The following is a 23,995-nucleotide window of genomic DNA, read 5'->3' as shown; positions in this document are numbered from 1 at the left end:
TTACTTACCCATCCTTATATATAATAAGGTCATTTAGCTGAGTTTGGCTAGCAGTTGGGTTCTTCTTACCAAAAAAGAAAAACAGAATGATAGTTACTAAAATTGTCAGTAACTATGCTATGAATAGGAGGTATATGGAACTACAGGTGCCTGTGGTGAAAGCATGTGATACGAGAGATTAAGCAAAGTGTCTCTGAGACAGTGACAGCTGACCAGAGAAGCAGGTGTTTGCCACAAGGGAGGAAGGAGCTGAAGAAGACTTCCAGGACGTGGAAAGAACAGGTGTAAATGTCCATGACAGAAGGGGGCACAGTAAACATTCATGATACACCATAGATCATTTGTCAGATGTTGGGAACCGTGGTGAGCTGGATTCTCTGTCCTCCATCCAGACTCTTCTGTAGGGAGTGGTACTAGGATTGCTCATCTTCCCTTTCTCTTCGGGGGTAAGGGGGCAGATGTAATGACCTGTGAGGTCCCTAGATCGTGTGGGGGCTTGGGTTGCTGTTGGTACTGCTTGGCAGCTTGGCAGCATGGCAGGCAGCACTGTGCACCCAGTGGTTGGAGCAGAGGTGGGGACCCAGAAATCCTTGGCTTTGACTCAGTGTCAGTAGTTCCTTACCAGGTCACCATAGCAAGGTACTTAGCCATTCTAAATACTATGCATTTCCTCACCTGTAAACCAAGAATGCTACTAATATCTAATGTTTAATCTAGAGATTCACTGTAAAGACCAAAAGAGGTAAAGCATTTAGCCAACTACCTGGTTTATAGAAAGTTTTCAATAAATGTAACTATTGCTACCATCACTGTCACCATCATGTTCATCACTTTCCTCCACTGAATGACACTTTCTCTGTCTTTCCATTTTCCAGGGTGAAATACCATATGAACTATATCTTGTGCTTACATTTTCCTTAGGGAGATGTGGTCACCCAACTTTTTTCTTCCTTTGCTTTTCCTTTAGAAAAATGACTTGATATATACAGTTGTACATAGAGTCCTTACAGTCTGATGCATAAGCCTAGAAGGAATCCAGTCTGTCTGTCCAGACACCTCATGCAGTTAAGTGAAGAGATGGACCAAGAGAGGTGGAACCTGGTTGGTGATGCCTGACCAGGTGGCTTTGGAGAAGAAAAGCCTGTGGAGAAGAAAACCCTTTCTCTTCCTGTGTGGAGAGAAAGAGACATCACCTCACCTCGGGCCTCCTGACAATGGGAGTTCCCAGGCTGGTTTTATGCTTATCTGTGGATCAGTGAAACAGTTGTGCATGTGTAGAAGTTTACACCAGGCATATGAGAATCTGAGAGTTTTATCTGTTTTTGTAGCAGGGATATCAGCTTGAGTTAGCAACATGGTGTTGGGGGTGGGGGGCATAGATTCCAGTAAGTCGCTGCAGTTATCTTTCTCTGCCATCAACCCTGGGTATACCCTAGTAATAACAAGAAGAGCCCCGCCACCACCACACAGGCTAGAGAACTTCAGACATACATACAGGGAAGATGCCTTCTTATACTCATGGAGTTTGTGACCTAGCAAGGGAGACAGTCAGTAAACAAATAAATCACATGTTAATTAGACATGTGGCCAGAACTACAGAAAAAAATTTTAAAAGTGCAATAAGATCTTTAGAGATTATCATGTCTAGGGATATATTTTGCCATTTCTTATTTCTTAGTTCACAGCAAATGCTGCTAATTGATTGTAATATCCTTTAAAATAAAACTCAGACATAACTTCAGAATCCTACTCAACATGGCCCTCCAGACAGACATTACTGGTCAATTAGAGTTGGCTCTTGAGGTAAAACCTATCAGCCATCCAAGATCTGGCCCATTCCCCAGCCCTCCTTCCATTATTCCTTTATACAGACACACACGCTGGCCAAGGACAGAAAGGCACGTGCCTCAAGACTCCAGCCAGAGTCAAAAGGGGACCCACTGTCTGGCTGGTCTGGCTCCCAGTTCAGGGCTGTGCATGCCATTCATGAATGCTGCCGGGGCCGACTCTCAAGCAGTAGCGTCTGTGGCTGCAGATGATCTGATCTAAATTTGTTATGTTCTATTTTGAGACTCCTTCTCAGATGTCCAACCTGTTTAGGGCATTGCAAGCTATAATTTACATTATTTAAAAGCTCCGATAGCAAACTTGCTCTTTGTTTTCGTGAGTTATTTCTTGAGGGAAAATGTATGTTCTGTGGGGAGGTTGAGGGCAGCCTTGAGCTGAGGACATCACCACAAAGGCCTAGTCTCTCATTTGCCTTCCCAGAATTTCATCTTGTATGCTTCAATGGATGAGTCAAAAAGAGGTCTTTCCTGCTCAACCAAGATACAACTTTAAGAGAGAAAGAAAAGAGAAAGGGCTCTCTCCTATTAAAGAGGCCTATAAAGTCCAACAGTTTGTGTAGGACTTGACTTTGGCATTGATTTTGCAGTCTGCATGGCCCCCTGTGCTTTCATCTGACATAAGCTGTGATTCAACACAAACGCTATCCTAAGAAAACATACATTTTTCATTCCACAATGTTCGTAAATCTATAGTTTCTTTCCGCTATATGAAAAGATGTTTAATATTTCAGAAACTTTTCTTCAAGTAATTTCTCATTTTAGGTTCAATTTCTCACCTCTTGGTACTTTTTTTTTTTTTCTGAACTCTTGAGAAGCGCTGGAGGAACTTGTGAACTTCCTTTTTCAATAGCCCCAGCTGTAACTGTAGGAAAGAATCAGAAGAACATGCTCATGTTCCTGTCTTAAGTTGGGAGATCTACTGGGGACAAAAATGTTAGAAATAGACTGTTGGAGAGGTTGAGATCTGATTTTCATGGACGTTGTGGTGATGTCTCTGAGATTTGAGACATCTTCTGTGTTTGGGTTTATTCCTTCTACCCTTTGCTGGGCTTCATCCACAAGGGCAGGGGGTTAGGACAGGTCTAAGAGAGTCCTTGTCTTAGTGCATAGGCAAAGGGAACATTCTTTCCACTGTAAAAAGAATAGGAAAGGCAGGGCGGCACCTGTAGCTCAAAGGAGTAGGGCGCCAGCCCCATATGCCGGAGGTGGCGGGTTTAAACCCAGTCCCAGCCAAAAACTGCAAAAAAAAGAAAGAAAAGAAAAAATAAAAAAATAAAATGTTAAAAAAAATAGAAAAGGCAAGTGATGCAAATAGATTTAGTTGTTTTGCATCTTCTAGTACTTTTGATGTGATAAGCTCTAGAGCCATGTTGTTCAACCTTTTTTTCTCTCACAGCACACTTGAACCTATAGTTAAACTTCTGTGGCACACTTAAATTATGTTGATCAAAAAAAAAAGAGTATACTTACTGCACTTTGAACTTCTTTTGAAAATAATTTAATTAACAATCTTTAAAAATTGTTGAGGTACACCTAAGAGCCTCTTATGGGACATGGGTTGAAAATTAGTGCTTTAGAGAGACTGAGAAAAAGTCTCTGCAGTCAGAATTCCCCAATGTTTGTGGTCTTTATTCCTGGGTGAGTTGCGTTGAATTCGTACATTCTAAAATCAGGCAGCCCTGTACTACAATTGATTATCTATGGGACATCATGTAATTACTTACCCTCTGAGCTCTGTTTTAGTTTCAATCTGTAAGATGGGAGCACCTGGCACTGGGTTGCTGTGATTAAATAGAATAATGCAAGTAAAGAATGTAATACAGTGCCTGGCAACAAGTTCACACTCGACGGATAAACGTTAGTCTCTTTGACGAGAAGTCAGTCTTGGGAATGTAATTCTTAGATTGGGAATTTAATACATGGATCATGTTAATTCCATTCCAGATTAGAATGCTTTTCAAAACACTGCATGCTTTAATGGCAATCATAATACTGTGGCATTAAGCCGCAGCCTAATGGTCTCAACACAGAAAAACAGACAAATATGTCTCACAAACGTTCATCATTTTCCACATACCTGTTAATTTCAGTTCCTCGCCTGTGCCATTGGGAAAGCTGTTATGTCTTATTTTATGGATTGACTGACTGCCTTTTCATTGTTCTTAGAATATCAGCTTTACATGCACAAATCTTTGTGCATGCTTCCTCAACCACCAATAAAGGGAACAGTTAATGTGCTGCAAAGCAAGAAAAATTGGCTTTAAAAACAGAGTGTTTTTCTAACAGTCTCACCTTTATGTATGGCAGGGTTTCTCACTTTTGGCACTGTTGACGTATTGGCCGGCTGACTCTTTGTGGTGGGAACCGTCCTATGCACTGTAGGGGTTTTCATAGTCTCCCAGCCTCTACCCACAAGAGGCCACAGTTCTCCTTCACTCTCCTTGCGCTGTCCCCACCCCTCACCAAATTATGACAGTCGCAGATGCCTCCAAATGGCTTTCCTACAGGGAGAAGGAGCTGGGTCGTGAAATTGTGCTCTTTGGATCATTGGCCAGAAGAAGCTGAGGTCCAGCTTTATATGAGGTTATCAAACTACTTTGGGCCTTCCCAAAACAATGCTGGAAGCTCCTAGATTATCTGTGGCAATTAAGAAAGACAGCAGCTTTCTGACATTCAGACAGCAGGTCGCATGATCAGAACTGTGGCTTTATTTTGAAAATGACTTGACTTTGGTTTTATTTCACTCTTTTTTCCCTCATTTTGGTTTTTCCACTTGCCAGTGGCAACAAAATGAAGTTTTACAGTTAATCTTGACTTGTTATATAATGACTGATTTTTTCTTTTGTTTTGTTTTCCGCCTTGTTTTTCAGCTCCCTCAGGCACAAAAGGTAAACTCTTTCTGTCACATTCCAGTCATCACCAGAGCTCACGAGCCATGCATGCGTCCATGGTGTTGTGTGATTGGCACTGTTCATGACCAGTGAAATGGTCTTCCCCTTACCGATTCAGAAGCCTGAAGTTGGGCATGAAGAGAGAGGCCCACAGACTCAAACTATGCACTGTCCGATTGCTAAGTTAGTCTCACCAAAGAACCCTATCATGACCAGTGGTTGGCAGGGGAAGCTATGCCCAACTATTTTCCTGAGAATTCCCAAATAATGGGTCAAGAGTAAGTTGGGCACATTCCTTCAGACATAGAGTTCCAGGCCTTCCCTGGGATAATTTCCTAGGGAGACAAATAATGTAATTAGTTAAGGCCCAGGAACCAAGTTTAAATTCGAGGTTCCTAAGCCAAATCTCTAAATGCCTCCCCACCTTGGGTTCCATTAATTACAAAATGAGCAGCCCCTTTGCTTGTCCCCTTATCCATATCACCCAGCAAGCATTAGAACAACAGAGGCCAACGGTCAGACCCTTTCACTGGTCTTCATTGTCTGAGATAATCTGGTTCCACCATTTAGAATGTTCTCTGTCCAGAAAGAGTCCATATTGTTGCAGTGATGGCTTTGCTATGTCATCCCCATGGCATGTTATTATACCCAAAGGATATTTATGGTAGAAAATGTGTCACTTGGTGCCTGCTACATTGTTCTTGTGTATTTCACAAACATAAGCAAGACTTCTAGAAGACACAGCAGTTTCTGGGGGCCAGATGTGAATTTTGTTCCAAGAGTTAAGGTAGGAAGCCGCCCTGAAATATAAACAGCATTTCTTAACCTCTCCAGTTTGAAGCAGAGATAACCTTCTCATTGAGCGAGAGAGAGCACAACTGCTCTACAAAAGACAGTCTGTTCAGACCATATGGACAACCAGAGGCCTAGAAATCATTACACAATTACTCAAATATATTTGAGGTATTTAAACAAGGCAAGATGTGCTAGTGTGTGACTTGGCTTATGGTAAGGTTTGATTACACTTCAATGCCATCACAAAAGGGCTGAACACTTCATTAAAAGTTAACATTTTCAAGACCAACAACAGCTTCCAGGGTAAATATATGGTCAGAATTCCAGATTGTTTGGAAGCCCCAATGTCTTTGATAGGACATACTTTCTTAATTGCCTATATTTGCAATTTTTTTTGTAGCGACTTAATGAATTCTGTGCCTAGAAATGGACTGGCCTTAAGTTACTGGCATTTATTCATCAAATTTCCACTGATACCTATCCAAAAGTGTTGTGGAAGATACCTCATGAACTGGAGGTGCCACTAGCCATGGAATTTTAAAACAAAGTTCTAAACAAACCAATACAGAATATAGTAAAAGCGAGTGTCACTGGGGTATATGATTCTTCACTAGCACCTGCTTCATTGTCCTCATTTCTTATGTCATCATATCACATGTCCTGCAAAGTGGAGACATGCTATTGTGATCGCGTGAACTCCAGAGTCAAGGAAGATGTCCCAGTGGTCTCCTCCCTCTTTCCCTGTCTCTAGCGGATATCAAACTGGCCAAGATGCTGACTTGTCCTATAGCCCTGTGTAACCAGGAGGAGCTCCTGATGCCTGTTCCCATTGTGCCTACAGAGAAAAGTAGTTTACCCTAAAAATAAATACATCAGATATCAGTCTGAAATGGTTTCAGGACTCTTTGGGGTAGTTTCTGGACCATTCAGCTCTTTGGAGAAGGAGCTTGACTAGAAAGCTCAGGTATGGGGCGGGAGTTGGGGGAGTGGAGGAGAGGTGCACTGCAGACAGACAGCATCCTTCCCCAAGGGCTGCAGGTCTCCATCTGGTGACCTGTGAGCCCCCCTGAACACTCCCAAATATAGAGCTCCTACTATTATTTGGCTCAGCCTGGTCATTGAGGCTTCAGAGCAGATCAAGAGAGCAGCCACGTGGGACGTGCAGGTCTAGGACCTCTCTGCATGGTGTTTTGTGGTTCTAACTCAGGTGAATAGTCAGGAGGTGGCAGAAGTGCCCACCAGGTATGCAGCATTCCTCCTGTTTCCCTGGAAATCAGGTATTAGCTGAGGGCACCTTCTATATGTGGTCAGAAGGAAATGGAGATTGGGCTTGAAGCCCCATCAAAACCTTTGGGGGGACAATTGTTTTGAGAGATTTCTTCCCAATGCCTTTGACGTTACCCATAGATTTCATGCATCTATAGACATGATATATAATGAACTCCTTCCAAACCCTTGAGTTTGTTGTTCTGGGGGCTAAATGGAGGCATCTCTGGCCTGCTTTTCACATGAGGTCATGAGCACGCACATTGGACCATATGGTGTCTGCATTTATGCTGTGTTTTTGTTGGAATCTGCCTTTGTATCATCTGCAACTGTTTTCTCTATAAATATTTTAAATAGTTATGTCTCTATAAACATGCTTATTTTAATCTCTTGGCTGATCTACAACTAAAAAATGTCTTATTTGGGTGTCCCTTTTATGTGTGGCAATCATTAATGATTGTTGTCTATGAATTATGGTTTTCATGAGTCTAATATTTTTAGGGTCTTCCAAAATTTCTCCTCCAGCCTTTTTAATGGCAATTTTCTAGAACAATAGGTTGCAAAAAAAAAAAATTGTTTTTCCTGTGATTCTTAAACTCCTCCAACATAACTCCCAGACTCTATAAATTTCAACCCTTGATATAAAATTGGAATAGCACTAACTAGCAATGTACTGGACGAATGTTAAATATTTTCACCAAATGTGGAGGCAGTGTCCTGAAGTCTTGGCTAAAAAACATCTAACAATATAGAAGTGACACCTTCAAGGCATCACAAATTCATTCTTTTTTTGGTGAAAATTGAGCCAGTGGACGGATTGTTCTTTTATTTGACAATGAAGAGAAGTCTATGATTAAGAAGGGTTTGGCTTTTTTCCCTTACGTGGTACTTCTTGATTCCTACAAGAATGTCAGAGAGATCCCATTTTATAATGATGACATGGTAAAAATGCTCAAAGTCATTTACAAATGTCTGTCTAACAGTTATATCTTTGAAAAAAATAGTACATTTTTCTAGGTGCATTTTTATTCAAGTTAGTTCTGTTCTAAGAACTAAATACCAGTTGTTCCCTACATAGTTAATTCAGTCAATATGGACGTCATCCATATAGAATGGGCCCTCAAGATACAAAGTCAGAAATACTCTTTAAGGAATCCCAAAGTGGCTGTGAACATGGGTGACCTTGTGCAGGTGCTGGTACCCTCTCCCCTCATCTTCTGCTGCATTCATACAACTTCAAAATTTGCCAAAGACCATTTCTTGAAGGTTTCCTAGGTGCTCTCTGGCTTGCCTGGCACTGTATTAGTTAATATCAGCCTGAGAATTCTGAGTAGGCATAAGCATTTTTCTCAAAACCATAGTTAAAGCAAACCACATCTCTAATCCTGTTTGGAACAGCAATTGATGCATTCAGGACTGCACAGTATGGCAAAATGATCCTGTTTAATAGCCCAACCACGTGTTTTGTTTCCTGTTAGGAATAGCTTAACTTGCCTTCTTGAACAAACACAGCAGGGTTCAAGATCTGTTGTTCTATGCCTGCTGTGATATTCTGTGCTGCTTAACTTCTATGAGGACTCAGAAGTGCATATATTAACTTCCTAAATGGAGGTCAGTTTTTGGCCTCTCTTTCAGGATGGAGCTGTTTATTAATCCCTCCCTCCCCAGTGTAAATGGCATATTGAATCTGTTTGCGTTTTCTTTGTTTCCTCGTTTATATTTTATTTGGGGGGAATAAATGGAAGCATTCATTTATCTAAAGTTTTTCCTTCCATTCTTTCTTTCTTTTTTCTCCTCCTCACTCCCTTTTGTCTTATTTTTTAGGTGGAAACTTATACAAGTAGATCTCAGCCTAGCTCTCATCTCAGTGTAATCAGATTTCAGCAATTGTGAGGCATCATTTATCATTTTTTGCTTCATTTAACTTCTGTACTTTGAACCGTTGAATGAACTGTCATTGAAAATAGAAAATGGAAAGTTTGCAAAGCTGCTGTTTTCATAGAACTGTAGGTCTAGTGATTTGAGTGTTTTATTACAGTTGTATAACCAGCTAAGTTGATGCAAATGAAGTGCAAAACTGCGAGGTGATGACTATTTACATTTGGTTCTGGTTTATGACTCGTTTGCTTTTACCTTTACCTTACTCTGCATGTAAACTATCATGTCTTGTTTTGATAACCCTGTTTTTCTATTTATCATTTACTATTTTATAGTAATGTACAGATGTTCTTTATATATATATATATAGTAATGTACAGATGCTCTTTATATATATTCCCAAGTTGGGGTGGTTAAAATTGGTGTACTCACAGTCTGAAAGATGTAGCAGCACAGTGGGCTACAGTTTAAATTATGAGATCTATTTTGTGAATAAGGTCAGGGAAATAGAAAGCGGAGCAAGTCTGTTCACTCCAGCTCTTTCCATGCCCAGTGTATGGGACTCAGGAAATCGGAGTGATGGCATACTGCTCAACCGTAATGATGGTTGCATAACCAAGTATTTTGTTCTCTGCCATAATTCTGCATGAGTGTGTCTGTGACAGCCCCACAGACTGCTCTGCTGCTGAGGAAGGAGGTGAACTTTGCAAATGTCATACCCACACGAGTCTCAGCTAACCCCTTTCATGGCCCCGTCCAATTCTACCTTTGAGACTGTAAGTAAATGAATGCAAGGCTCTCAGGTCCCAAATGCATGGCTTTCTGGAGGCAGCTTAGCCAGCAGAGCAATGCCGGACACTACAGGCAGAGCCCTATGCAGGCCGATAGGGGACCACAGAGCTCTGTTTGGGGGAACGATAGTATTTGCATTTCTTTTCTCTTCTTTTTTCCTTTTTCTTTTCTTTCTTTTTTCTTTTTCTTTTTCTTTTTTTTTTTTTTGAGACAGAATCTCAGTATGTCACCCTTGGTAGTAGGGTGCTGTGGCGTCACAGCTCATAGCAACCTCCAACTCTTGGGTTTAAGCAATTCTCTTGCCTCAGCTTCCCAAGTAGCTGGGACTACAGGTGCCTGCCACAGCACCCAACTATTTTTTTGTTGCAGTTGTCATTATTGTTTAGCAGGCCTGGGCAGGGTTTGAACCCACCTGCCTTGATACGTAGCCAGCACCCTAACCACTGAGCTATGGGCACCGAGCCAGTATTTGCATTTCTTGTTGAAAATAATTTGTTAGTAGTAGACAACTACATAGTTGCATCTACTTGTGTGTATGGAGAAATATTCAGGGTTTATTCCATCTTCATATTTATTTGAACAATTGAAGAATTTGTGCATTGTTTTTATACTTTATGTACTACTTTTCATGATTATTCAGGAAAAAAAGCAAAGTAAAAACCAGAGATTTCATTTAATTATGGAATTTTTTAAAACATAGTTTTAGCTTTTTCATTGTTTTGTGTAACAACTGGCAAAAGCCTTTGAGGGAACATCAGTAGGACACACTGAGAACTTTTCCACTTGCACGCTTTGTCCCGATATCCCTCTTTTGCAGAATCTAGCCTGTGTTGGTCAGTGCCTTGCAGTTTTATTTATAATGAGAAAAGAAGAGCCAAATCCCAAGAAATATGAAAATGGTTGCAAAAGTTCTAAACTTATGAAAAATAGACTATTTGGTAGCTATTACATTTAAAATTAGAATGTAGGGCCAGGTGCAGTGGCTCATGCCTACAATCCTAATATTCTGGGAGGCCAACGCAGGTGGATTGCTTGAGCTCTGGGGTTCAAGACCAGCCTGAGCAAGAGTGAGACCTGATTTCTGAAAACTAGCTGGGCATTGTGGCAGGCACTTATAGTCTCAGCTACTCAGGAGGCTGAGGCAAGAGGATCCCTTGAGCCCAAGAGTTTTAGGTTGCTGTAGCTATGATGCCACGCCATTCTAACAAGGTGACAAAGTAAGACTGTGTCTCAAAAATAATAAATAGTTAGAATGTAGCATTTTATGTACATTATGCACCTATTGTATACGTGTATGTGTATAAACATTTATAAGACAATATTGGAAAGGATAGAGGTGGTTAACAATGGCTGTTTCCTAGTGGCAGGAGGACAAGTATTTATTTCATTTTCTTAATACATTTTTGAATATTTCAAGTACTGTATGATGAGCATATATTACTTTTATAAGTAAAGAAATTATTTGTAATAATGAACTAATTGTATTACAAATATGTTAAATGGAGCAGACTAATAAGGGTTAACCTAACAATTGATTACTGACCATAACTCGCGCCAGAAATAAACAACAAAAAAAAATGAGCATCCCACAGTTATGTGTGAAGATACATGATAATTACATTGTTTTCTGGTACAGCTAGCTGTAGTTAGAGGATGATGGTTTGTAAACAGTGGGTCCTCTTACATGGGACAAGTCTAGAAGTGCCTTTGTGTATCAGTAATCTTTATTTCCTATCAGAAAAGAGGTCATGTTTGATCTTTAGTGAAAGGCCCAGTCCCTGTCAGATGCTTAGGGAAATCCACTAGAATGGCAGGTGTGTGGTTAAAGTAGCGCCATCTACCCCAGGGGAGCCTCAGCTGGTAGGTGCTCCCGGTCCCACTCACACCTCTAGGAGGAAAAGACAACCTCAGCTTCCAAGTGGGAAAGATGAAGTGGATGAGGTTGGTAGTTGCCCAGCTTGCGACTGGAAAAGTGCTGTACCAAGCAATAGCAGTGAACCTCTGGTACCGTGCTCGTCATGGCTAAGGAGGACATTCCACTCTCACAGCAGAGGAAGGAGAGCACTGGTTCTCAAGATCAACTTTGGAGTCAGCTGGAGGCAGAGGGGAGGCCCTGCCGGCCACTTCTCCTCAGTACCTTGGGCCCAGGACACCATCCCTCTGAGCCTTGGTCTCCTCATGTCATCATGGGGTGGAGACACCTCCCTTGCCTGGTCTTCTTGAGAAGAACATGAGCCGTACTTGTCAGGGCCCATCCACACCAAGTGCTCGATTAGAGGTGGCAGGGGCAGGAGTACTACTAGTTATCCTAGTATCATGATACTTTATTTAATACAGAAAGATTTTGATGGAGTAAAAAGAAAAATCATATTGAAACACTGATATAATCTGGTGTTCTTAAAGAAAGAGCATGATTATTAAGCTGAAAACAAAGATTTGATTTTAAAAAGCCCTAATATCTCAATGCTTTCTAGTCCTGGACTTAATTTTTAGCATCTTAGAAATTCAAAATTTTCTTTCAGAATATCTCATATAAGATATGTGAAATGTTTTCTATTTATTTAAATAAAATACAATTATCAAATATAATTTTCTTGGCTCAGAGCCCATAGCATAGTGGTTATAGCACCAGCCACATACACTGAGTATGGTGGGTTCAAACCCAGCCTGGGCCTGCTAAATAACAACAATAACTGCAACAAAAAAAATAGCCAGGTATTGTGGCGGGCTCCTGTAATCCCAGCTACTCAGGAGTCTGAGGCAAGAGAATCACTTAAGCCCAAGAGTTAGAGGTTGCTGTGAGTTGTGACACCACGGCACTCTACTCAGGGCAACAAAGTGAGACTCTGTCTCAAATAAATAAATAAATAAATAAATAAATAAAATATGATTTTCTTGATGTGCTTAAACAATGCAAATTCTTCTTACAACATTGGTAAATGAAACTATCTTTTCTTTTGAAAGTCAAAGAAATATCTGAATTAAAAACAACAGAATTTTAATAATTGTTTTCATCTCAATTTTTCTTGCCTTCTTAAATAAATACAAACATCCTTCTTCATTCTATATAGAAAGGAAGGGAGAGGATGGAGTTATTTCATAAAGACCATTGAACTGGAATACCATGGTGTCAATGTCAACATCACCACTATTAAGTCTGAGGTGGTTTTGAAGGGGACATCTCAGGAATGCTTTTCTTGCTTCTAGATGCAATTCTCTGTGGATCATTTTTACTGACTCCAAGGCGATCTTGAATTCAAAGAATTGGCTTTGCCATTTTGAGGTCTCTTCCATATTTCTTAATCGATTTAGAATAACTATATCAATCTTTGACACACTAGATGCGTTTTATGAAAAAACAACCTATCAATTTACACATTATGCTCAAGGCTGTGGAAGAGTTGTCATTTAAAGGATACCTGTATGGAGTAGCTTTATGATATACAGGATTAAGCAATCCCAAATTTGGGGACTAGAGTCAGAAAGGCATTTTTGTCCTGATTGCATTAGAGGCGGCAGATGAAGAACATGATTCCAACACAGCAGCTTGAATCAAAATCAGGACAGTTCAGTAAATAATTTGAAAACTGAATCTGTGTTAAAATATAAATGTAAGGCAAGTCTCTGTCAAATCAATGCCAGATTACCATCCGTAATTTTAATTTGGCTTTGCTGGTTCTCACAGAAAGAGATTTCCTGTGTGGAAGATATACTAGATAAAGACCATGAGTTACTCAGGAGAAAATATGCATCTACTGTAAACTACCCAGAGGCATGGCCTTTGTTCCTTTTTTTGATACTAAAGGGTCTAATTTTCTTTGATAAAAGTTGTCTACTTATTTCTGTACATTAAAATTGGAAAAGTGCTCATTATACTGAAACAACTGCCTTTGTTTTTCTTACTAAATGGAGTCACATATTTATTGTTCTGTTCATAAGTGAGCTGCCTGATCCTTTTTCCAGTCATGTTATTCCCTAGGTAGACCCCCAATTGGTTATATATACTAGTCCCCAAGCAGCCCATTCCCCTGGGAACTGAAGCAACGTCTGTGCCGGGGCTGCCAGACTCCTCAAGCCAAAGGAGTCAACTGAAATGACCCTCTGGGGTAAACTGCAGCAGTTGTGCAATTGTGTACAGCAGTGCTACCAAGAAGTTCAAAAACAGAAAGTTAGCTGTTTATCCCTTCGAATTAACTAGAAGGGTTTTGGGAAACCCAACCAAGTTTCGTGAGGTACAAAAATGTCAGGCAAGAACTAATGCCATGGTATGGATTTTCTTTTTCCCGAAATGACTCACAAAATTGAACCACTTGCTGAATCATGAGCCCTGTGTGCTTGGATGTTACCCATCTGTATTTGCCTGGGCCTGGAACACATTAGATGATTTGCAGGCGGATACTTCTAAGGCGTCTGTCCCTTCTTCCCTGTCTCCCTTCCTCCATAACAACTTACTTCCCGATGTATTCTTTCCCAACCTCCTCTAATATTTATAATTGCTAAATGTAACTACTCCCAAGTACTTTCTAAAGCATACTGCTTAACTATTAAAGTCTTGATATTCTACCATAGGATAAAGAAGAAATGCCTTTCTATATTGTTTATGCAATTCGGATGGAGAGAGAGATCAAGTTCAAATTTGCTAAAACAGTGAGCGGATTACAAAGAAACATATGAGCTTTTCTCCACTAGCCTGGAATGGTCTTTGTGAGACTCATTGCACGTGTCAGATGTGCCAGGCACCGTGCTAGGTGCTTTAGGTCTATAATTCTACTTAATCCTGTAAGACGTGTAAGTGCTCTTCCTGTTTTAAGGATGATTTAAGTGTTATTCCTCTTGCATTGCACTCTAAGATCATGCAGGCAAAACATGGCAGTTGCCTTTGCACCTCCAAGTAGGAGCCTGAGGGCAAAGGGGTTGGTCCACAGGCTCTGGCATCATGTGGGCTGTGGGCCAGGGCTTAAATCTCCACCCTGTTGCCTTCTCTGAACTCCAAAAAAGTACTTTGCCTTTTTGTCTTTACTTCCTTTACATATAAAATGTGCATAGACACTTTGTAAGGTCTGTGTCAGAGCTAAATTTAAAGCTACATAGATATGAAACATTAAAGCAATGTTTGGTAACAAATGGCAAGCCATGTTTGGCAATGGATGTGGATGTGGGTGTATGGATGGATAGATAGAAGGATGAATGGATGGATGGATGGATGGTTCAATAAAAGTGACTCAAAGGGCAGCACCTGTGGCTCAAAGGAGTAGGGCACTGGCCTCATATGCCAGAGGTGGCAGGTTCAAACCCAGCCCTGGCCAAAAACTGAAAAAAAAAGTGACTCAAGAAGTAACTGGCTCTAAGATGTTAATTTTTGCTTCTGTAGCCCATACTTTTCTCTGTGCTGCTAAGCAACTCACAATGTTCAACTAAGCTGTTAAAAAAAAAAAGTCCTTTTCCTTTTTCACTGTGACATCAGCTGGACATTATGAACCTTCCCCCCTTACCACAGCAGAAGCACCTGGGCATCAGGTGCTCTCAGCACATCCCGTACACTCTCAGCCTAACCACACTGATGCAGGAGCAATACACAGAGCTATTCAGGGAAGGAGCCACAAGCAAGAGGAAGCTGTGTGATGTGAAAGAGGGAGAACCAACCCCAGAGTCCTGTCTGAATTCTGATACCGATTCTCTATGACCCCTTTCCTTTCTGGGCCTCATTCATAAAATAAATAAAAGGATGGCATTGGCATAAATTCATTCAAGGGTCATTTGCAGGGGGGCACTTCTTGTGTACCGGGCTGCATGCTAAATACTACGGATAAAAAGAGGGATTATTCCCGGCTTCTGCCCTTGGAGTTCACAGGCTCTACACTGTTCTCAGCATTTCTTCCAGCCACAGTGTTCAGTGACTTTGCTGCATTAACAGTTTGCACAAATTTGGTCCTAGATGGTATCTTTGGTTGTAGAGTAAATATGATTATCTTTGTAGTGAAGTTTGAAAACATCTGGTTCCCATTTCCACTTAGTTAGGGAAGGTTTTATGGAGGAAGCAGCATTTCAGGGGGTCTTTAAACAAGAGGAAAGTTTTGTCCCAGGGCCCTGAAGCTCCAACAGTTGGCTGTGTTTTCAGGCATCTCTCTGAGAGGTGTCTAAACCACGTTTGTGAAAATATGAATGTTCGGCCACAATGGGGGTCAGTTATGTGTCATAGCTCATCATAAATATTAACCAAACTCCAGTGCCTCATGATAATTCTCATTGTTCTTATCACTGGGCATTCTTGAAATGAGCCGGTTCTGCTGTAAAACAAAGCAGTTTCCTAAACAGCTTTCAGTTATGTTGATCAGTAATAGTCTCTTGATCATGGCTTTATATGTGTGATCCTCATCAAAGGCAGCGTCCTCCCTCTATCTGGAGGTTTACTCATAAATCATATTTCCTGCTTCATGGTATATCTTAGAATTACCAAGAGGGAAAGGAAAGAACACCAAATTTTCCTGAATAATAACAATTTTATTAGAAGAATGTAGCTTTTACATTCTCATATAGATGTTCCAACATTATCCAACATCATCATTCACAAAATCATCTCTACATTGTTAGAAAGAACAAGCAAATTCAAAAATTCTTTTCACACACTATGCATTGAAGTTCAAAAAGGGAAATGAGTTTACTCTTTGTATTTAAACGACTTTAAATACAGTGAAGTCTCATGTAAGAATTCAGGATCTCCAAATCTCAGATGCAAGTGGTAATGATACAACAAGGAAAGGGAAAATGTATTGGCTTAAAGCAAAATAGCATTTTGGAGAATTAAGTGACGACCTTTTATCAAGGTGATCCAATGCAGAGCAAGAAGAGACGTTACTACCAAGTTTTACTTAGTCTTATTTCTTATCCTCCACTGCTGTTTCATTAGGGCCTTGTGTTATTTAGGATTCAGGTACCTTGCAGAATTGTGAGAAAATGCCAGTGCATAATGGAAATCTGAACAATGGTTGGTGTTTTTAATTTGTCTAGATTTTGAAAGGGAAGCAGTTCCTTTGAGTAGTGTCATAATAGATGATTCCTATTGCTCACATTTCTATTAAGAAATATCTTTTCAGTTAAGAATAATGCCTACATTTTCTAAATCTCTCACTATAAAGAACACCTGAAATTACTAACAATCAAGTATAATATATTTAACCCAGAATATTAAAACTTCATTGTAATAGTATTTTTGATGTCAAAATGTTACCATAGTTTGTTTTGATCTTCTATCTCTGAGGATATCTTAATGCAGAAAGGATTTTTGAAGTAGGACTATTTTTATTATTATTTTACTTCATCTATTTTTATCTTGAAGCATTAATAGTTATTGAGCGCAGATGTTATTAGGTGGTTTATTTATAAAATGCTTTCCGTAGATAAGAATTTAGGGGGACATTCTTTACAATTTCAGTCATATAGACAAGACACCAAAATGGCTATTTATGTATCTACCACCCAGAAATAAGAAATATAAATATTTTATTGCATTTACTTCAGGGTTTCTTTTTTAAATTTTTTTCTGGTGGAGGAAAATACTGCACATATCAGTAGGGTTGCACGGGCTGACTGTCCTGTAGGAGGTCACATCTCTCAGCTCGTGTCTCCCTATACAGTTTCTCTGTTTCAAGTTCCAACAATTGCTCCTTCCCTTCCCTTTTCTAGTTTGGAAGTGCTGCCCACTCGGGTTCCTAGCACCAAGCACTGCACTATTCCTTGAAGTGGTACCCCTCATTCTGCATGCACCTTTCCAAATAATCCCTTTATTAATCTTACCTCAAATCACCCACTTTGAGTGTGCTGCTTATTTTCTGCTGGGATGTGAGAGACAAAAGTTTGCATCTTATCTGTCTGTGTCAATTTTCACAACAGATGTACGTTCCTATGCAGCATACTTTTGGGTGTTTACGTTTTTACATGAATGATTTTGTATGACATGTATCCTTCTGCAACTTGCTTCATTTTCCAAATACTGTTTGAGATTTATCCATGTTGTTATATGAATATTTAGTCATTTAGATTTTAAGAAGAGTTATGTAATACACTGCAGGGCTCCAGTTAAGATAAAATTTCTTAAAAAGAAATCTAAATCTTGGAGTTCATTAGATAGATCTACATCTACACATTCATACATACAGGTAGATAGTGGGGACTTAGGAGTCTTTTGGTTCTACCACTGAAACATGCTATTCCCTTTATTCCTTTCTTATTCAAAGAAAGATCATTGATTAAATTATTACATCAGGAGATTTTTAAACATTATGCCTGTGTAAAGTCTCTCAATTAAAACTGGCCTCTATTAAAACAGCCATAAAATTTTATGATTGTCACTAACAGCAGTGGGAATCTAAAGAATATGAGAGCGAAATTCACAGCCAGAGTCAGATAATGTTAACATTAGCAAAGTAGGCAGTATTGATACCATGCTCCCTTTTTAGGCCTGAGACACAATAGGATTTACTTCCCACAATTCAGGGGATTTTCACCTGTGTCACTCCTCTGAAGGGTGTTTACATCTCTACCAGGAGCTGTGAGAAAGTTGTGCTTCTGCACATACCCAGTACATGCTTACCAGATTCTTTTGCTGACTGGATAAGGAATATTGTAATGGCAGAAGGGTTGGGAGATTTAGCGGTAGAGGGCAGGCCTGTGGCCATTGAGAGGGGTAAGTACAGCAGATGTTTTGATCTGAGGATGGGAGGCAAGGGTCAGGAATAGTGGCTGTAGGGGGTTTCTACATAGCCACAGATTCTGCTCAAGTCCCCGTTTTGAGATCTATAGTTCCCTGCTACTCTTGCTGGTGTTCCCAGTAATTTATTTGTACAGAGAGTTACTCCATGAACTTCTACTGCCCTGCTCTCTCATTGTCTTGGACTGTCAAAATTGGTGGATATGGATAACATATTTTTCCATCTTGACCTTATTACCTCTCATTTTACCCAGATAATAATCCTTGGGGATTTCCAGTTTATTAGTAAATTTAAGCTAATGAGGAAAAGAGAAGATACCAAGGAGACAGCTTCCCTTCTGTTCAAGCTGCATTTGCAATAGTGGGTGTGAAATAACCTCACCTTTTCTTTACGCCCCTGTCATATTCTCAGATCCTGCACGCCTTATAGAATCAATGGTTTTCCTTTACAATGACTTGTCTGACATTTAAAGATGTACACAGCTATGTTTTTCAACCTTTTAGGACTATTTCCTTCCTGTCAAGGTGAAAATTATTGACAGTACTAATAGTTGATACAGTCTTTTTTGTTTCAACTACAGTAGATAACTAAGTAGTCACCAATGACATGGTAAGGTCCATACTCTGAAAATGGCTTTTTTAATTTCCCAGGACCTTGTGCCTGCAATTCACCCTGATTGCCACTAGATGGTGGCAGTGTCTTTTCATAGAGTACAAGTCAATGTTCCTCACAGGTATTGAAAGGAAGACACAGCAGAAACTCAGCTGTGTACTCACCAATTTTATACACACACACACACACACACACACACACACATATATATATACATAAAACATCCCACTAGCTCCAGGTAGGAAAAAGAAAAAAAATCCCAGGTAGCCTTGTTTGAATCACTTGCTTAATCAATAAGCTGATTAGTGCAGCCCAGGCAGTGTGTGTGTGAGTGTGCTCAGCCTGAGTTGGATTGCCCATACTTGGATGGAAGAGGTTACCTATCAAAAAACCATGTTGTTGGAGGGGGTAAAGAGGATTTTCCTATAGAAAGGGGCTGTTATTTTCAGAAAGAAGAAGGAAAGACAAGGTGCTGGGCAATTTAAAATATGTCTTCCCCTGCATTGTTCTATTTGTAAATATCCATAAGTATAAAGAAAATGGAACGAAACTGCTGTGCAGCCGGAAACTGCTTTCAGGGAGCCATCTGAGTCTGTCATACAAACCCTGACAGATATCAATAAATGCCAGACTTTTTTTGTTAGTTTAAGCTAAACCTGCAGAACCTCTGTGCTCACTAACTAGTTGAAAGCCAGCACGCCAGCCCCATCCAGCCCTTCTTCCTCTGCCACCTTAGCTTTTCTTCTCCCTTAGTGGACCTGAGGCTCCTTAGCGATAAGAACCACGCCTAATTCCTGTCTTTTTATTTTTTTCCAGTATATGGCATGGAACTTGGCACATGGCTAATACCCAAGGAATGTTTATCAAGGGAATCAATGAAGAGTAATGACTAGACCAGCAGAAAACTGGATAGACCACAAATCTGGTGTTGTTATGCTATCTGGGGCCACACCCTAGGGCTGGTCACATTGCTGATGAGCGCCATCAGTGGGAAACTAATCAAGCATTAGGAGTAGAGGCCTGGCAGGGCTGCATGGACCTTGCACACAAATCCAAATGCATATTCATGTGAGCCTACATGCATGATTAACTTGGGAAGCTGACAGGAAGCAGTCAATCTGTTGAGCAAGTTTGTGTTTTATAAGCCAGATGTTCAGTATTATTATTCATCATTTCCTTTGATACCAGAACTATCCCCATTATGTAGCATGGGGAATGAAGGATATGGAATAATATACACTTATTATACAACCGAGTACCACAACCGTGCATTTCAGAGGCTTGTTCAAAGCCTGGGCAAGTATAATTGAACAGCAGTTCATTTTAAGATTCCCACTTGGACTTAAGTTAATGGGATTTTGCTGAGGTGGACCACGGTGACCCTCATCTCCTGCTCCTACCCTTTGGAAAATGAATGTTGACTCTATGTCTGCGTTTTTCTTGGAAGCCATATGTATGAATCATAAGGAGTACTTTTGCCTCAGCAGCAGCTATAGGTTAGAGGGTCACAGAAAAGCAAGGACTCCCCCCCCCCAACATGTGGGGGAAAGAGGGTTTCTGGCTATGGTTGGTTGCATAATTTCTGCTTGGTGGTCTAGGAAAAAAACTCTTGCCATTGGCTTCTATTTCCTATGGCAAGGAATGCCTTTCGATCATACAGTGCTTACAGTGTAAATGAACTTGTGAATTGATATTCCCTCTCCATAAAATGTTTAAGATTCACAGAGTCCAGACCTGTGGGGACTGGGAACGATGGAGCTGTTGGGTGCAGAAGAGCTTAATGTTACATAAGTGATATTTCTGTGCATGATGATGAGCTGGTATATGCGAGGAAGCCTACAGGTGAGGCTTCAGGCCAGAACTGCCCCCAGGAGAGGAGTAACACGCGATCATAGGTCCACGTGTGGCCAGGCCAAACTCTCTGCATCTCCTTTGTTTACCTGGCGCTGGTTACAAATGAGCGGTTTCAGTACAAATGCAATACAAAAAACCTATGGGGATTTTTTTTTTTTAAGTAATGATGTAGTAATTACATTTGGAATTAGCCCCTGATTGAAGTTGATACTATATTCTGGCTTAATATTTTGAAGTTAGTTTTCCATGATCTTGTGTTTGTGCCAGGACAATTACTAGTGATTTATAACTGATTTTTACTGGTTGCAGGAAAAATGCTTCATTTCTCATTATTATCAATGGTATGTTTTGATTTCTTCCATGATCCATGTTGGCATTGCTTAAAATTTTGATTTGAGTTGAAAAGTGGAAGTTGTCCAGGGTTATGGATCAGCTCAAATCAGTTTTCTTTATAGTATTAAGGCTTAATCAAGGAGTCAGAATGTGGGAAGACTTCTAGTTCTAAGAGAGCTATTCACTGTGGGTTGGTTCTGCCTTTGAAAATGGCCTTGCATGCCTCCGATGGTATGCTTTGAGTATTTTTAGCAAGATATTGGAACTATGTTTCTGTACTGTTATATACACTGTATATACTGGTTGACTTGGTTCCTGGCAAAAAAAATTATCAACATCATCTCAAAGTTAATGTTATCTGGTTATTAAATAAAGTAAATTTATTTTCTTATTCTAATACCCAAATTAGGCTGCCCTCAAATAATGGGAGTTGCATGATTACCATGTATATTATTAGTCAGGGTTCTCTGGAGAAACAAAACCAAAGAAAGAGGTATATATAGAGAGAATATGTATAAAGAGAGAGAGGCAGGGGGGTTATTTTAAGGACTTGGCTTATACAATTGTGGGGGCTGGCAAGTCTAAAATCTGTAAGGCAGGCTGGCAGGCTAGAAATTCCAGTAAGAGTTGATGCTACAGGCTTGAGTTTGGAGCTCCAGCAGTCTAGAGGAAGTATTCCTTTTTCCTTGGGGGACCTGCCTTTGCTCTTAAGACTTTAAACTGATTGGATGAGACTGACCCATGTTATAGAGGGTGATCTGTAAAATGTTAATCATATCTACAAAATACCTTCACAGCAACATTTCAACTGATGGTTGATCAAACAACTGAACACTGTAGCCTAACAAAGTTGACACATAAAATTATCCATGACACCAATGCATTCCCAGTCCTGAGGGACTATGAAATTCTTGCCTCATCTTACTTGTCATGGAGGAACATGGCCCATTTTGACATAGATGTGAAATTGTTAAAAATATGGCCCCTCCATCCCTGTTGGGAGATTTTTCCAATACCTGCCAGCTTTTCTTTAGCTGTCATAATTATTGATGGTGATGAGGTGAGAAAGGATTGCCTCAAAATAATGTTTCTCAACTTTTAGCTTATATATTAATTAGTAAAATAAGTATTCACATTCAGAACACCTGGAATGGGGTCTAGGACTATCTCTAACAACCATTCAGTTGCTGCAGGTGCTGCTGTCCTGTCTACCACATTGCAAGTAGTGACGCCCTATGGCTCTGATGATCTATCAGAAGAACAAGGTGAAGGGTGGACTGAGCATAATGACTTTCACTCAAGAGACCAGCCAGTCTATGGGGGCTCCAAACACTCAGATTTTAGGAGCTTTTCATTATTATGCTTTTTCTCAAGAAGGTTAAGGAAACAACACCTGATCATTTTCTTCGGAAGTGAAGCTGGAGAAGAGAAGTGCCCAAGCATCAGAAAATAGACTAAGGCTTGAGTAGGCTGTGAGACCAGAAAGTGTCCCTCTCCCATCAGACTTGCCTAGCCAGTTTTGGTGCCTGTCAGCAGTGCCTCAAGCCTTAATCTCGCTTTGGGCTCTGCTGCCTATCAGCAGTGTAAGCTTGAAGGCAGGTGGAGGAAACTAGCGTGCTTTGAGCACCTCCAAATGCCAGGTACCAAGATGGGCAGTTTTATATTTTATATCTCTGGCAACAATGCTGGGGAACAGTTAACATTATTTTGTATGAGGACACTGGGGCTTAACTAATGCAGTTAGGAAGGATTCAAAGCTGAGAATTAGAAGCAGGTTTGTCTTGGGCCATAGCCTGGCATGTTCCAGGACTCTTTCCCCATTGGTTTTGGGACAGAGTAGGGGTTCCTGCCTGGCTCCCAAAACCGTGTGAAACACGGATGGGATGGTGAGTTTCCATGTGTCTGTGCACAACTTAAAGGCTTCCAGAAGCGTATCATGTGCCATATTCTTGGGGTCCTTCTCCCAGGAGAAATGGTTAGCTTCTTAGTCAAAATTGTAGGGGCCAGGTGATCAAGTTATGTTTCTAATTTTGTTTTTGTTTTCTTTGTTTTCCATTTGGGACTGGCATTCAAAAATCTGTAGAAGTACAAGGGCCTTGACTCAGCTACCTCAGGGAGAGTAAACACTTCCAGATTCCGTCATTTCCAACAGGGGTAATTCACCAGACCCCTTATACTCATATTTTTGGATCTCTGATTTTTAGATTAAAGAGAACCATTATTATTGAACATAAATATCTAGGAAGTAAAATAGTAAAGTAAATCTGTGGTAATAAAATAAATCAGTAGGATCTGAACCAGGCTGTATCTGAGCCAAAATGTCTGTAAGCAGAGAACAGATCAGCTGGAGTGATTGACAGCAAGTGACTTTGTTTCCCCAGCCAGGGGCAGGGGCTGGGACTGTCATCTGCAAATCAGCTGGAGGCACATTGCTCTGGCCCCTCCACTAGAGGCTTGAGCAGGTGCTGGTCCACTTGCCATAGCCCCTGGTCAGGAAAGGAAGTGAGGTTTCCAAATGCTTCCCAGATAACTGGCTTTTCTCTCCCCGTGCAGCTCGCTGATGATCAGGGCCCCGTCCTGATGACCACCGTCGCCATGCCCGTGTTCAGTAAGCAGAATGAAACCGTGAGTATGGTGGCCGCACTTCCTGCCTGACACTCAGAGGGTCATTTTCTCAGACTCTCTGACTCAGGCTCTCATGACTTCTTTTTATGAGAGAGTATATGTCATTTTTCCTTATTATTTTATCCTGCTGCTAGAAACAACAGAGTCTGCAATACCTTTCCAAAATTTGCATTAAATGACCATAGGAGAAAAAAACCCCAGAGACAATCCTAGATTTTGTGGACTGACATCTCTTTGCTGTATAGTTACCAGCCTTTTACTTGTCTCCTAGGGCTGTAGTAACAAAGTTCCACACACTGGGTGGCTTAAAAACAGAAATTTATTCTGACCCAGTTGTAGAGGCTGAAAGTCTAGAGTCTAATGTCAAAGGAGCTGTGTTCCCTCCAATAGCCTA

The 23,995-nt window shown here is 40.5% G+C and overlaps 1 protein-coding gene across 1 annotated transcript in view; it reads left to right on the top strand.

The window, feature by feature from the left end:
• Nucleotides 1-23,995, top strand: part of CACNA2D3 (calcium voltage-gated channel auxiliary subunit alpha2delta 3) — an 876,027-nt gene that overhangs the window by 629,630 nt on the left and 222,402 nt on the right. Inside the window, exons 13-14 of the mRNA XM_003781696.2 lie at nucleotides 4,718-4,735; nucleotides 23,530-23,601. Coding sequence (XP_003781744.2) covers nucleotides 4,718-4,735; nucleotides 23,530-23,601 — 90 coding nt within the window. The remainder of the gene's footprint in view (nucleotides 1-4,717; nucleotides 4,736-23,529; nucleotides 23,602-23,995) is intronic.

Source organism: Otolemur garnettii, unplaced genomic scaffold (genome assembly GCF_000181295.1).
Source record: "Otolemur garnettii isolate 467f Iridium unplaced genomic scaffold, OtoGar3 scaffold00002, whole genome shotgun sequence".
NCBI lineage: Eukaryota > Metazoa > Chordata > Mammalia > Primates > Galagidae > Otolemur > Otolemur garnettii.
This window is presented reverse-complemented; position numbering and strand designations above follow the sequence as displayed.